Source organism: Odocoileus virginianus, chromosome 2 (genome assembly GCF_023699985.2).
Source record: "Odocoileus virginianus isolate 20LAN1187 ecotype Illinois chromosome 2, Ovbor_1.2, whole genome shotgun sequence".
Lineage (NCBI taxonomy): Eukaryota > Metazoa > Chordata > Mammalia > Artiodactyla > Cervidae > Odocoileus > Odocoileus virginianus.
The window spans coordinates 44,730,435-44,743,903 of NC_069675.1; the positions used below are offsets into that span (position 1 = coordinate 44,730,435).

The 13,469-nt window shown below is 50.2% G+C and overlaps 1 protein-coding gene across 1 annotated transcript in view; it reads right to left on the reverse strand.

The window, feature by feature from the left end:
- Positions 1 to 543: 543 nt before the first annotated feature.
- The window catches only part of PAX8 (paired box 8), a 61,661-nt gene continuing 48,735 nt past the window's right edge, over positions 544 to 13,469 (reverse strand). Inside the window, exons 10-12 of the mRNA XM_070472741.1 lie at positions 10,169 to 10,270; positions 3,094 to 3,180; positions 544 to 1,679 (exon numbers count right to left, since the gene is read on the reverse strand). Of these exons, the coding sequence (XP_070328842.1) occupies positions 1,603 to 1,679; positions 3,094 to 3,180; positions 10,169 to 10,270 (266 nt within the window). The 3' untranslated portion in view covers positions 544 to 1,602. The remainder of the gene's footprint in view (positions 1,680 to 3,093; positions 3,181 to 10,168; positions 10,271 to 13,469) is intronic.

A 13,469-nucleotide genomic window follows, 5' to 3' on the forward strand; every position in this document is an offset into this window, starting at 1 on the left:
GCTTGCCTGGACAGTATACAGACAAGGGAGCCTGGCAGGCTACCGTCCATGGGGTTACAAAGAGTTGGACATGACTGAGCGACTGACACTCTCAACACTTTCCCAGGCAGCTGAGCCCAATAACTGTCTTCTCCCTTCCCTCCTCTCACACCTCAGGGATCCTAAGAGCTGTTTATGCAGGCTCCCGGGTGGAGCTGTTCCTGGATCTGTCACCAGCCTTCCTGGCTAATTCTTTGGCTTCCTGTAAGTAACAGCGGCCACCACCTGTGGGGAGTCTGTGATTGGTCAGGCATCAGGCCATGTGCTTATTTTCTGCTCTCATTGACTCAGAGATGGAACAATCAAAGCTTGGGGTACGTGGTGTGCCTGGCGTCGAACATCTCCCTGGGGCAGAGGGCGAATGCTAAGTCAGAGTTCTCCTGGACAATAGTGTCCTTTCAACACGCAGCCCCAATACAAGTTCATTGGCTGCTGGGCTCTGAGGTTTTCTGGAGAAAACCCTGTCCCAGGGTACCTCCTACCCAGTCAACCCCAAAGCCAGAGACCAAGAGCAATGGTTTATTGAGTCATATGGCAATGGTGGGTTGTCTTTTTAAAAAAGAAAGAAGCATCAAGGAGAGAAGCCGGACATGGCAGGGAAACGACACTGAGAGGAAAGGGGTAGTTTGCTTAAGCTGAGGCTCATTTACAGTATTTACAGTCAGGCCTGGTGGGGGTGGGGGGGAGCGGGAGCTGTGGGGCCCAGAGAGGGAAATGTGGGGGTGTTGTGTCAGGGTCTCTCGGTAGCTGTGGGTTTGGCAGGGCTGTTGGGAGCAGGAGGCGGGGTCCCCAGTTACGTGCCTGGTTCTACTCTGGGCAGGGCTGCACCCCACCCCCCGGAGCCCGGGGCGGGGTGGGAGGGGTGCTTTGGAATGTCTGTCTCCAGCTGTAATGGGCTGGTCTGGCTGCCAAGGAGAGGGGTGGATCCTCCGCAGCAGGGGAGCCCCTGGGATGGAACTGGTACATTCACAGCAGCAGGGAAGGGGAAGGCAGGTGGCTGACCACCCTGACCACCGGGTGGAGCTCCTGGTTGGCTGGACCCAGGGTTGAGCCCGTGACCAGGAGGGACGAGCAGGAAGAGCCAAGCAAGCTGTGTAGAGCAGGCAGTGCCTCCCAGGGTGGTGATGAGGGTGAGCCTTCGCACCCACTGCGGCTGCGGGCTGGGCGGACGTGCTCACAGCCCATGGCCGCTAGAGCGTGTCAACAATGGAGCCACAGAGGCGCCTCCGTGTGCCCCCGAGCCCGTGGTGGGCCCCAAGGGCCATCCCTCTCCAGCCCTCTTCTCCACATTTCTCCTCCGATTCTGTCTCTTTGGAATGGGACAGTCTGTCCCCCTGGGACTCTTGTCCCTCATTAAGGAGTCCCGGAGGACCGGTGGCGTCTCCTCCACCATCGTCCTGTCTCTCATGGTTCACTGAATCAACCACACAGGGAGGGAGCCGCAATGCTGGATTTGTGGTTATTTTTCATGTAATAAATAAAGATTCCTTTGTGTGACTCTCGGGGGCCTGTCCCAGGCTGAGTCCTCCCGTGGCTCGGTCGCTCCCACTGTCCCCATGGCAACTACAGATGGTCAAAGGCCGTGGCGGTGGTGGGCGGTGCACTCGGCCTTGATGTGGAACTGTAATAATATGGGGAACCTGGACAAGTTAAAAAAAAAAAAAAAAAAGAACAACAACAACACTGCCGGTCAGAAGAAAAAAATTGCACCATAGCCTCCCCCTGCCTCTGCTAACCTTTAAGACAGCGTGAGTTAATCATTGATCCCTCTGGCCTATCTGATCATCAAAGATTAACTCCTCTCTGGCCCTTATTTCCTCCTTCTCTGGCCTCACCTTTGAGTTTCTGGCCAGAAGGAGAACAGTGGCTTCTTGCCCCTCTCCTCCCCACGATTCCTTTGACCTTCAGCACCCTTGCATTGAGAGAGGGCAAGAAAGAGAAGTTACAACTGGAGCCCTGAAGAATCAAGTACTGACTGGGGGATCGCTGGGGTGTTCCCCGGCCTTGACCAAAAGGCACAAGATCAGAGTGTCTTAGGAAGCAGAGGGGATGGAAAGCTGACTGCTCAAGGGATATGTGGATTTGAGAGACTCCTCCAGGCTGCTCTGCACACCCACAGATGGACAGCCTGGGGAAGTTCCATGGGGAGGGCACATCTCTATGCCCTCATCTTTCCGAGCTGAACTGGACATAAGCGTGGCTTGAACTCACAGGGCCAACAGAGTCCAAGTCAGTCAGCCTCCTAGTCATTCCTGGAACATGAGGCGGTAACAGGAGGAGAGAGGGATGTCCTGGGAATGGAGACCCCTGGGGTCAGCTGCACTGCGCTGCGGCTTCTACAGGGCTCAGGTTTGCTCCCAGACCCTCCAGGTCATGGAGACTCCAGTGGGATCCCTCACATTCATTTATGGGGCTTGGTTTCCTGATTTCCTTGTTTTCTCAACCCAACCCCAGCCCAGGGGGAGAGGGGCCGATGAGAAGCCCTGCAGTCCAGTTCATTATCTAGACCTCCATACTGAAGGCTGCTGTCCACATCTCAAGCCAAATATTAGGAATGTGGTGGAACAGAGGGTCTCTGTGTAAGGGCTCTGGGGCTGAATCATGAGTATTTTCAAGCCACTTAGATGTTAATGAAAGCGACAGGATGGCACTGTTTGCAATCAGCACGCTCCCCAGCAGGAGGTTTGCTGGCACTCCCCTAGGTACCCTCCAAGATGTGGAGGGGCATAGAGACGTGACTTCCCCGTGGAGATGTCCCTTCCACCCCCACCCTCCCAAAGCCTGAGCCCTGAATCTTACACAAAACAAAGATTTCACAGACATGGGCTCAGGACAGAGAAGTGAGTGATGCCCAGAAGTCTCCCCTCTGCCTCTTCCCCCAGACAACTTGGTACCCTGCCTTTCCCTGACCTGCTCGGATTAGGGATAACATCTGTCTCTCCAGGCCCTCCATCGAACTGGGGATTCCCAGCTCTCGGACCACTTTGGTCCAACAGAGCACCCCCACCCACCCTGCACAGTGGAGGGCCTGAGAAGGCCCCAGAGGCAACTTACTCAGTAAGCTGGAGTTGGGGAAGCGCCAGGCCTCGCTGTAGGAGGAGTAGGGGGTGTGGCCGTAGGCGTTGCCAGAGTATTCGCTTCCTGTGGGAGGCACAGAGGTAGGAGACCCATGAGGTGGATTCCCGGCCTGAGGGCTGGGGCTGGGGGATGAGGGTCCGCAGGGTGGACACAGAGCGAGCCCTGGGGGACAGGTGGGGCCAGGGCAGGGACAGTGGGAGCTCAGGAGACCCCTCCAAGAGCCCTTTGGAGGCTCCTCCATCTGCATTCCTTTGGGGGGTGGTGCCTTTTCCGTCAGGGACTGGGGGTACCGCCCTGACACGACCAGCTCTCACAGGAACCCCAGGAGGTAGATGTTATTATGATTGCCCTTTTTCCAGATGAGGAAACAGAGTCTTGGGCTCTGTAGCTCACACAGCTGCAGGGTTTGGTGGAGATTGAAAGCTGTGCTGTGACTCCAGGTGGAGTCAGGTTCTAACCATTTCTGATGCTGTCTGGACCTTCTGTAGAAAGGTCTTTCTGGGAGGGGTCAATATGAGTGAGAGAGGTTAGTGGTCAAGGAAGGACTCAAGGGAGTATAAAGTGTGCTGTTGTTGTTTAATCACTAGGTCGTGTCTGACTCTTGCGACCCCATGGACTGCAGCCTGCCAGGCTTCTCTGTCCACAGGATTTTCCAGGCAAGAATACTGGAGTGGTTGCTATTTCTTTCCCCAGGGGATCTTCCCAACCCACGGTCTCCAGTAGTGGCAGGCGGGTTCTTTGTAGCCTCCTTCAGTATGCTTTGTTAGGGAGGAAAGAGTGTGTGAGTGTGAGTGTGTGTGGTTGGGGATGGGTGCAGAGGATGAAAGGCAGAGAGGGGAGGGGCCTGGAGAGCATGTGGGTCCTGAGACTTCCTCTGAAGAGACTCTTGTCCCATCTCAAACCTGCCACTTGAAGAAAACTCAGCATACGACTTACACAAAGCAAATCAGATCACCTGTTTCTGTGAGTGGATTCTTGGCCTCACTAGAATTACTTACCAAAAAAAATGACTTAAGAATTCCCTTAAATAACAAAGCAGACCACCGCAATTACTGTAGGAACTCAGAGCTTAAGGTTCGCAAAGCACTTTCTCACACTTGATGCCCCTTTATTCTTACAACTGGGAGATGCCTATCAATAGTGCCAGTTTATAGAAGAGGAAACTGGAGTGCACCATGAGTAAGGAGTTAGCCTCAAATCCTACAGATGGGAAATAGCAGAGGAGAAGTTGACTTGAGAGGTCTTCACTCAAAATTCCAGATCATCCATTTATGCACTTGGGAGACAGTTCCATCCACAAAGCCAGGTTCCCACCAATCCTGAACTCCAATGAATGTCCACACCGCCCTCCAGAATCTCAGCTGCTGTTACAAGTCAAGTGCCTTCTTTGGCTCCTGAACTCATTCCCAGACTCTGGGAGTGGGGCTCGAAGCTGCCTAGCTCTGGAGCCGGCCTGCCTGGAGCCAAATCTCTGTGCCCCACTTCCGAGTTGTGCAACCTTGGACAAGTAACTGAGCTCTTCTGAGCCTTAGTTTCCTTATCTGTCAAATGGGGCAGATTATTGCCCCTATCTCATGGGGTTGTGGGGAAGGTTCAATTCTATAACATACATCAAATACTTATAGTACCACTCTTGGAACAGAAGAAGCAGGCAAGGAATGCCAGCATTTATGATTTCCCCATTAGGCAGGCACAAAAATAAAGCTCACTAGAGCCCCACATCTGTCATCCAACCAGTGGTAAAGCCTGAGTTGGGGTCAGTGGGGGCTGCTTTCCTGCCAGAGATGTAGGCAATTGCACAGGAGGAATGGAAGCAAGGGGGAAGAGCCTGAAGGAGAGGAAGGCTTCTGGGTCCTTGTCCAGGACATTAGTGGCAGGCAGTAACACAGGAAGTTCATTAGAGGCAGGGATTAATCTAACACAGGTCAGGTGAACAACAAATACATGGAAGAGAGAGGAGGGAGGAAAAAACGCCAAGGGATTAAAAATAGAAAGAAACTAAGAAATGACCTCATCCAGCGATTCATTTCACAAATGAAGAAACTACAGCCCAGAGAGGGAAAGGCATTTGCCCCAGGCCACATGTTCCCCTAGAACATGCTAGGACCCTGGCCTCGAGTGCCTACTCCAGTGCGCCTTCTTGTATTCACAGTGTGATCTGCTAGCGTCCCCCACACCTCCTTGGTTTCAGTGCATCCTTGGAGAAAGCCAATTATACCTTAGCAATGCTCTCAGGCCTTGACCCTACCCCAGCCAATGCCAACCTCAGCCAGCTCCAAAGGACAGGAAGAAAGGTGGAAAATCCAATGTGTTTGCCCCTCACTGTGTCACTTCTTCATGCATTCGCTCACTCATTCATTTATCCAACACTCACTTACACGGTACCTATGTGCTTTGGTCACATAGTAGTTGGAGGAGAGGATGGGGCTGAGGAGGTGGTACACCCCTAGGTGCAGCATCCTTTCACCACCAGGTCCGTCAACCCACCTTCACCCACAGCAGATGAAATGTCCTCGCTCTCATGAAAGGCCAACCTATCCTCTTTGCTCTGCATCCTACCCCACTCATCTTTCCATGGATTGGGCCCTCATAATTTATCCCTTCTCTTCACTCTTTGTCAACATCTCCCTTTCCAATTCATCATTCCCCTAGCCAGCCAACAGGCTCTGCTATTTTCTCTTTTAAAAATCCTCTTCTTAGCCCACATTTCTCTGCAGCTTGCAGCCCTTCTCTGCTCCACGGTCTCTGCCCTCACCTCCTCATCCCCCCCTCCAGTCAGGCCAACGCTGATCCCTTCAAATCCCTACAACCTCTACCCGATCACTCCAAAGGTCACTTGGCTGACTCTGATTCAGTTCATCACTCCCTCCCTGACTTTGGGTTTCATGGCGCCAATTCCCCTGGTTTGCCACCTAACCCACTGGCCTTTCCTGCTCTCTTGCCTTGTTGGTTCCTTCTCTGCTATGTCTCTAAATGTTGAAGGACCCCAGAGCTTGGTTTGTGAGCCTTCTGTGATTTTCCATCCACATCCTCTTTCTGGTGACCTTGCATAATCCCTTAAGCATTAAATAACAGTTCTGCACAATGGCTGAAATGTATGCCCTAGTCTTTCCTGACTATAGACATACATCATGTGCCTACTGATGTATTAAACTGGTAATCTAGGAGATGTCTCAATCCTAATATGGCCCAATAGAATCCTTGACTTCCATATGCCAAATACTCTACCGTTTCCTCTTCTGATCTCCCATATAATACTTGCCGCCACCACCCATGCCTTTTCCCAAACCTCAAACCAAGGACTTATCCTTGTTTCCTCTGACATTAAACCCCTATGGCCAATTCACTAGTAAGTGCTATTGGCTCCACCACCAAAATACATTACATCCTCAATGTCTCTTTTCTCCTCCCTCCCTTCTACTTCCCTGGCGCATGCCACTGTCATGTCCTGTATCAACCACTGCAATTATCCCTCCCTTAACTGGTCTCTAGGTGTCCTCTTCTGACTGTCTACCATCTGATTTCCCAGTGACCCAGGTAGTCTTAAAATTTGACCCCCCACTCCCCCCCACCAATATCTCTTCATTCTGTAGTGCTTTTCCCGCTCACTCACTGTTCTCAGTTATACTCACACTCTTCCCATGTGTAATCATACACTGCTAGTTCCTACCTTAGGGCCTTTGCACTTGCTGTTCTTTTGGGCTGGGGATGGTCTGCCCCAGTTTATCACTTGGCTGATCACTCTGAACACCTTCTCAGAGAGACCTCACCTGATCACCCAATCTAAAGTAGTTATCTTCTCTCCCTGAAGCTCTTTATTATATCATCCCATTTTATTGTCTGAATCAGAGCTTATCACTGTCTGAAATTATCTTGTTGATTCAGTCCTTGTTTACTATACTTTTTTCTCCACTGTTAGGCTGTAAGCTCCATAAACAGATGGACCTGGCTTGGTCACTGCATCCCATAACAGAGAATCTCAACTCCTATTTGTTAAGTGAAAAGTGGTAAAATGGATGGAAGGACACAAAGATGGTTGAAAGGGTGGATGACAGAAGTATGGATAATGGATAAAAGAAAGAGTAGATGTATGAAAAGGTGCATGGAAGGATGACTAGAGGGACAAAAGGTTGAATAGATGAATTGAAGGATGGACGGATGATGGAAGACAGATGAATGGATGGATGGGAGAAAGGATGGGTGAAGAAAAGATGAATAGAAGGTTGAATTGATAGAAGAATGGATGAATGAATTGAAGTATGGATGGATGAATGGAAAAATGGGTTAATAGATGAATGGATGGACACATGAATAGAAAAATGGGTAGATGGAAGAAAGGATGGATAAAGGAAAGATGAATAGAAGACTGAATGATAGAATGATGGAAGGATGGATATGAATATGCATGGATATATGGGAAAATATGTGAAAAGATGGATATATGGAAAGATGGAGAGATAGATGGGTGTATCCATCTATCAGAGTTGTTGTTCGGCTCCAAAGCTGATAAAAGGGCCATTAACAGTATTAACGGGGCAGGAACAGCAACAACAACAATTAGAAGGGAAAACAGAAGATGAATGGACAAGAGAAATCCATGCCCTGGTCTTATTCCTGTGTTGCTCTCTTATAGCTCGTGTTGTTACTTCTGATGTGATGGGAGGCAGCGTGGTGTAGCAGAAAGAACGCAAAATTTGAAAATCAAAAGAATAGTGTTTGAACAACCCAGCCACTTAGTATGATTATGATCCCCAAGCACACCACTTTGCTTTTCTAAGCTTGATTCCTTATCTACATAAACCTGAGGTTATATCAATGCTCCAGTCTTATGGTGAGGATTCAAAGAGAAATAAACTAATACTTATGAATGGCCAGGCACCCAGAAAATGCAAACAAATGATCTCCTGTCCTTCTACAACTGACTGAAGACTGTCACTGGCATGCCTTGCTGACAGCATTTTGTATCTATCTAGCACACAGTAGGTGCTCAATGAAGTTTTGATTTTAATGGAAGAAATCCCCCTTCAATCAATCAGGAGATTGTACCCACTGGTAAGACATGGACAAATACTTTTTCTACCAAAAAAATTCCTTAAGAATTCATTTGCACCACCGAGTTACTGGGAACCTAGGGATGCATTTAAATAACACTGCATTTTCTAAAAACTGATTTGCATGAAACTTACTGGGTGCCCATCCACCTTGCCAGGCAAACTCCCTCTTGGAATTCACTTGTAGTCCATGGTGTACTTGTGTTATTATTATTTTTTTTTTCTGCAACACCCACTCAGGATGAGGTCTTTAGAGAAACAACCTGGGGGACTTTGATGAGAGGCCCCAGCCTTCCAGCTACCTCACAGGTCAGACTCTGGGCCCCAGGAACCCTGTGCCCTGGGCCTGCCCCCGGGAAATGATTCATAATTAAGAGAAAAGCCCTGGGCTTTCTGTCTCTTCCTCCTCCTCTAAGCAGGCGGCAGGGAAAGGTGGAGAGGTTGGAAGGGGGATGGGGGCACCGACTGGAGCCTGGGATTGTGATTGAGAGGCCCCATTATCCACACTCTTAAAAAAATAACCGAAATCTTTTCCTTTTTTATCTTGACCAATCTCATTTCACGCTCCAGAAGAGGAAGGGAGGGAGGGAGGGAGTCTGGGGCCAGGAGGGAGAGAGGAGTCAGTATTCTGTATTTTCAACGCTGCATTAAGCACATCGCCACGGTAACCAGGCAGCAACAAGTGCCAGCTCAGCGGGTTCCCAGGGAGCCCAGGGCCTCCTTCCCTCCCTTGCTCCTCCGTCCCCTCCCTCTGCCCAGGAGCGCCCAGCCCACCTGCCTCGCACAGGGCGCCCACAGTGGGTGGCTGGTAAAGAATAACCCCTGCCGGCGGGGGAGGGGAAACAAGCCTGGGTGAAGGCCTTGAGTCTCTGGAGTCAGAGGCAGGTAGGCTGGTGGGAAGAAGGGGGGTCACAGATGTCCTGATTCAGAGCCCCTTCCAGGAGCACCAGGTCCTCAGACCTCTCTGGGCAGTGCAAGTGGCTCTGAAAGTGTCAGTTGCTCAGTCAGGTCTGACTCTTTGCGACCCTATGCACTGCAGCCCTCGAGGCTCCTCTGTCCATGGTCTCCAGGCAAGAATAGTGGAGTGGGTAGCCATTCCCTTCTCCACGCAGGGATTGAACTCAGGTCTCCTGCATTGCAGGCAGATTCTTTACTGTCTGGAGCCACCAGGGACCCTATGCATATGGCTCTATTCTACCCTATCCATGCTGAGGTTCTGCCTGTAGGGTTCCTAAAAGAATGAGATGCACTCAGAGAAACTCCCATTGTTCTCACTTGTCCAGACCTTGATACCCCAGGTCACTGCTGGGTGATGATCACCCTGTCAGACAATGAGACCCCCAGGACTGTTGGGGAGGATTCCAGGACTGTCCAAGTGATAATGGAGACACACTCCCTGCTCATCTCACACTCTAGTACTTTTGGAATACTCAAGCCATGGGTCCTGACTGTGCAGGGTTGAATGAATGTGAGGTGTGAAGAATATATTTCAACCATTTTCATCACCATCATCACCAACACCATTCACACTCATATTTTTCAGAAAGGGTAAACCAGGATTCACCAGAGGTAAATAACTGGGAGACCACGGGGTGCTTAAGAGCTGGGCTTAGGTTTACCTCCACTGTTCTGATGGCTCCCAGAGGACTCTCTATGAAGGCTTACTGAATCACTGGAAGAAATGGCAGAGCTCCGATTTGAATGTTAGTGTGTCTCAGCCTCTCCCTTTTCGTCATCATGGGGAAGAGGGAGCCTCTGGGAAGAAGGGGGCTGAGCTGGAGGGAGAGTTAAGGGGCCAGGACTGTACTGGAGTCTTTTCTCCGGGTGTTAACAAGGAGCTGCATCCCTCGGTCCATGCTTCAGTGTCCTTTGGAAGGTCTGTGCGTGGGGCACACCCTACTTGCGTGGGGCACACCCTACTTCCTGTGCCCTCCTGCTCCACCGATGGCTACCACTTCCTCTTTACAATGTTTCGCCTCCTGCCCAGCCCCACCCCTTACCTGCCACCATGCCTGCGATGGCAGAAGAGGCATAGCTGCCCTGTCCACTGGTGGGGATGTGGGGTGGGTATCCAGGCAGCGTGGGGCCCACCATCTCTCGCCCTGAAAAAATACAGCAAAGCATTATCAGGCGGGCCACTGTGGGCTCCTGTACTTACTGTCTTGCTCCCCGGAGGCTCCACAAGCCTGCCCTCTTCCACTCCCACTCTCTCCCAAGCCATTCTCTGGACCCGCTTCCTCCCTCCCCTCTCCTTCTCTGAGCCCAAGCTCCTCCCTACTCAGTGGGCCTTCACCAGGCCACGGGGCTCCACCATGTAGGGGAGGCCTGGCTATTACAGGCCTCTATTATTCCCTATCCTCCAGTGATTTTATTTACAAGAATCTTAGTCATCCATAATGATGTCGTGGTATTGGAGGGAGGCTGGGGGCTATGTCTTCCAGGTCTTTGTGGTCCCCTGTGGCATTCACATAGCAGCCAGCACAGTGGGCTGTAATAAACACATTAGAGGCCACTGGACTTAGAGCTCACACCCTTTCAGCCCCAGCTCTCAGGAGAACCAAGGACAAGGCCCTGTGAAGGGATGGCAAAGGGGCGGCCCGTTGGCCCATCACTGTCCTTTTCTGGACCTGTGGCAGACATTGCCAATCAATCACCACACTCTTTGCCTCTGAGCCAGAATGGGGCTTCTGCTCCTCAACCTGGCCTTAAGGGTGGATATAACCTATCAGAGCTGCAAGGGACATGAAACATGTTGCCTATTCCTGACCTGGAAAGGAGATGTGGGTTGACAGGCAGTGTTTACACAAGCCTGTGAACCACTGACATCTATCCATGCCATTCCTGAAAAGAACTATTTTCCGCAAAACAGACAAGTATCCCTGTCTTTGTTTATCTATAATTTGTGGGAAATATTCTGGCCTTGGTGACACGGAGGATGCTCTGTGAAGTTCTGATGTCCTGGCTCTGCCTCTCCTCTCCATCAGGTAGTCAAGCCATCCCATTCTGGAGACCCCATTTAACCTGGTGATTTCTCTCCATCCACATCACGTACAACAACCACAATCCTCCTCCCACCCATGTCCCTTCTTTCATGGCCCCCTGTCTGGCAGACCCACAAGATCCTCCCTCGCCCGAGGATTCTTGACCAGGTGACAAGACATCCCAATCTGACTAGATATGAATACTGTGCCAGCGTATTTACAAAGAACACACATTTCACTCTCTTCCCTCTCAAAACACCCCCGTTCGATGATGAAATTATCTGGTTGTCTGAGTTCTTGGTGATGTTTACGAGATAGGAGGTTTCCCAACCTCATCCCCGTTGACACTTGCGGCCAGATAATTTTCCGTGGCAGGGGGTTGCAGGGGAGGCTTCCTTGTGCATTACAGGATGTTGGACAGTATCCCTGGGGTCTACCCTCTAGATGCCAGAAACAGTTCCCACGCAGTGCGACAACATGGAATGTCTCTAGATATTGTCACATGACCCAGGGTGGCAAAGTCCCCTCTGAATGAGAATCACTGGATTAGATTATCACCATTTTACCAAAATGCCTTTACCTCTTTCCACACTGGGGACTGCCTTTTCTCCTACGACTCACATGGATTCCCTGTGAGCTTCTGTCAACCAGGTTACCAAGTCTACCGCACCATGGCACTGTTTTCCCTCCATCAGTCCCCCACCCCCACCCCTGGGGTCCTTCTTGTGTCAGGCCCTCTGGGGGTGCCTAGCAACAGTGGAAGAGAAGGTACCTCTCTGGGAACCCTGTAAGTTGTCAATACAACAGTAACTGCCTCCTTACCTCTATTTCTAGAGATTCCTTGAAGACAATCCATTCATTTGACAAATATTAATTAATCCTGATATCCTGGGCACTTTAAGAAGCACTTGGGGATATAGCAGTAAGCAAGAATGTAAATTAGCAAGGCTAGGCACTAAGTCACGGGAGGATAGACTGGGAGGGCTACTGGAGCCACGTCCAGGGGACTCAACAGACAAGACCAGGCCTCCGGGACTTCCACCCTTCCTCTAGAGGGAAGGGTCCAGAAATCAGAGGACTTCAGTCCTCATTCTGCTTCTACAACGAATTTTCCAAGTGTCCTTAGACCAGCCACCAACATGCCCCAAGCCTCAGCTTCTTCAAGTGTAAAATGGGAAAAATAAATAAATAAATAAATGAGAGTAGCCATACACACCTTATTACTATCACCATCATGTTATCAGCATTATTCAGAGTTGAAGTTTCATGTCACAGGTGCACACTGATTCATGCAATGGACACATTCTATAAATTATTACATGCCAAGGAAAACTTTACAGAATAAATCCTATTGGAAAGAGCTATCGGTGTTCATGGTTCAAAGCTGTGTGAATGTTTTGGTAAAAAATAAACACCACCCCCTAAGTTCCTAATTTGTTTTGAGCATACTGTCTGGCAGTGGTTGGTGCTGGACCAAATAGAGTGGAACCCACTGGAATTTGACAAATGCGTTCAGTTCACTTGACACAGGCCTGAACAAATGAGGGCTTGGCAACACAGGTGAGAGAAGGGGAACTTCAGTATAATGAGAAGGAGAAGGGGACACAGGTAGAAAATTGGATCTTTCTTCGAAAAAGACTGCAATATGATCAGCTCTCAGACTCAGCCCCTTTGACCCTTGGATGAAGCCCCTGGTACCACAGCCCACAAGAGGCAAGGAGTGGCATGAAGTCTATGTGGGCAGATCGAGGACAGAGGGTGGATGTGACATGAGTAGGAGAGTGATGAAAGAGGGAGATAGCTAATTCAGGCCTGAAGCCTTTTCCCTTTCCTCTTCCCTCCCTACTTCCGAGAGATGGACAGACAGACATCTAAGTCTAGATTGTGGCCAGGGAGGACAGTATTTAATTTCCCTGACCAGCATCTTCTCATCTCTCTTATGAAGAGCTCAGTTAGATGAGAGATTGTACACTGGGTTCACCTAAATTAATACTTGATTGATTGGTAGGGGGCTTCCTGTTGCACTGTGTTGAGAAGGATTCTGAGGCTGCATCTATGTCTGCTACGACTGGGGCTGGGGATAAGTATGGGCTCTCAGACTACTATTCGCTATTATTGGCCTAGGTACTCTCTGGGGCTCCCTGTGGTCTCACATTTCCCCTTCTCATGTCACTCTCATCTTGCCCTTTTCTTTCCATCACCAGGTCCTGCTGCTTCTTAAGCTCCACAGCTCAGGGGGCCAGAGCACCAGGACACAAGCTATCCTTAAGTCACAATTTAATTCAGTCACAGTTGTCCCCCTCAGTGCCATCCCATGAGA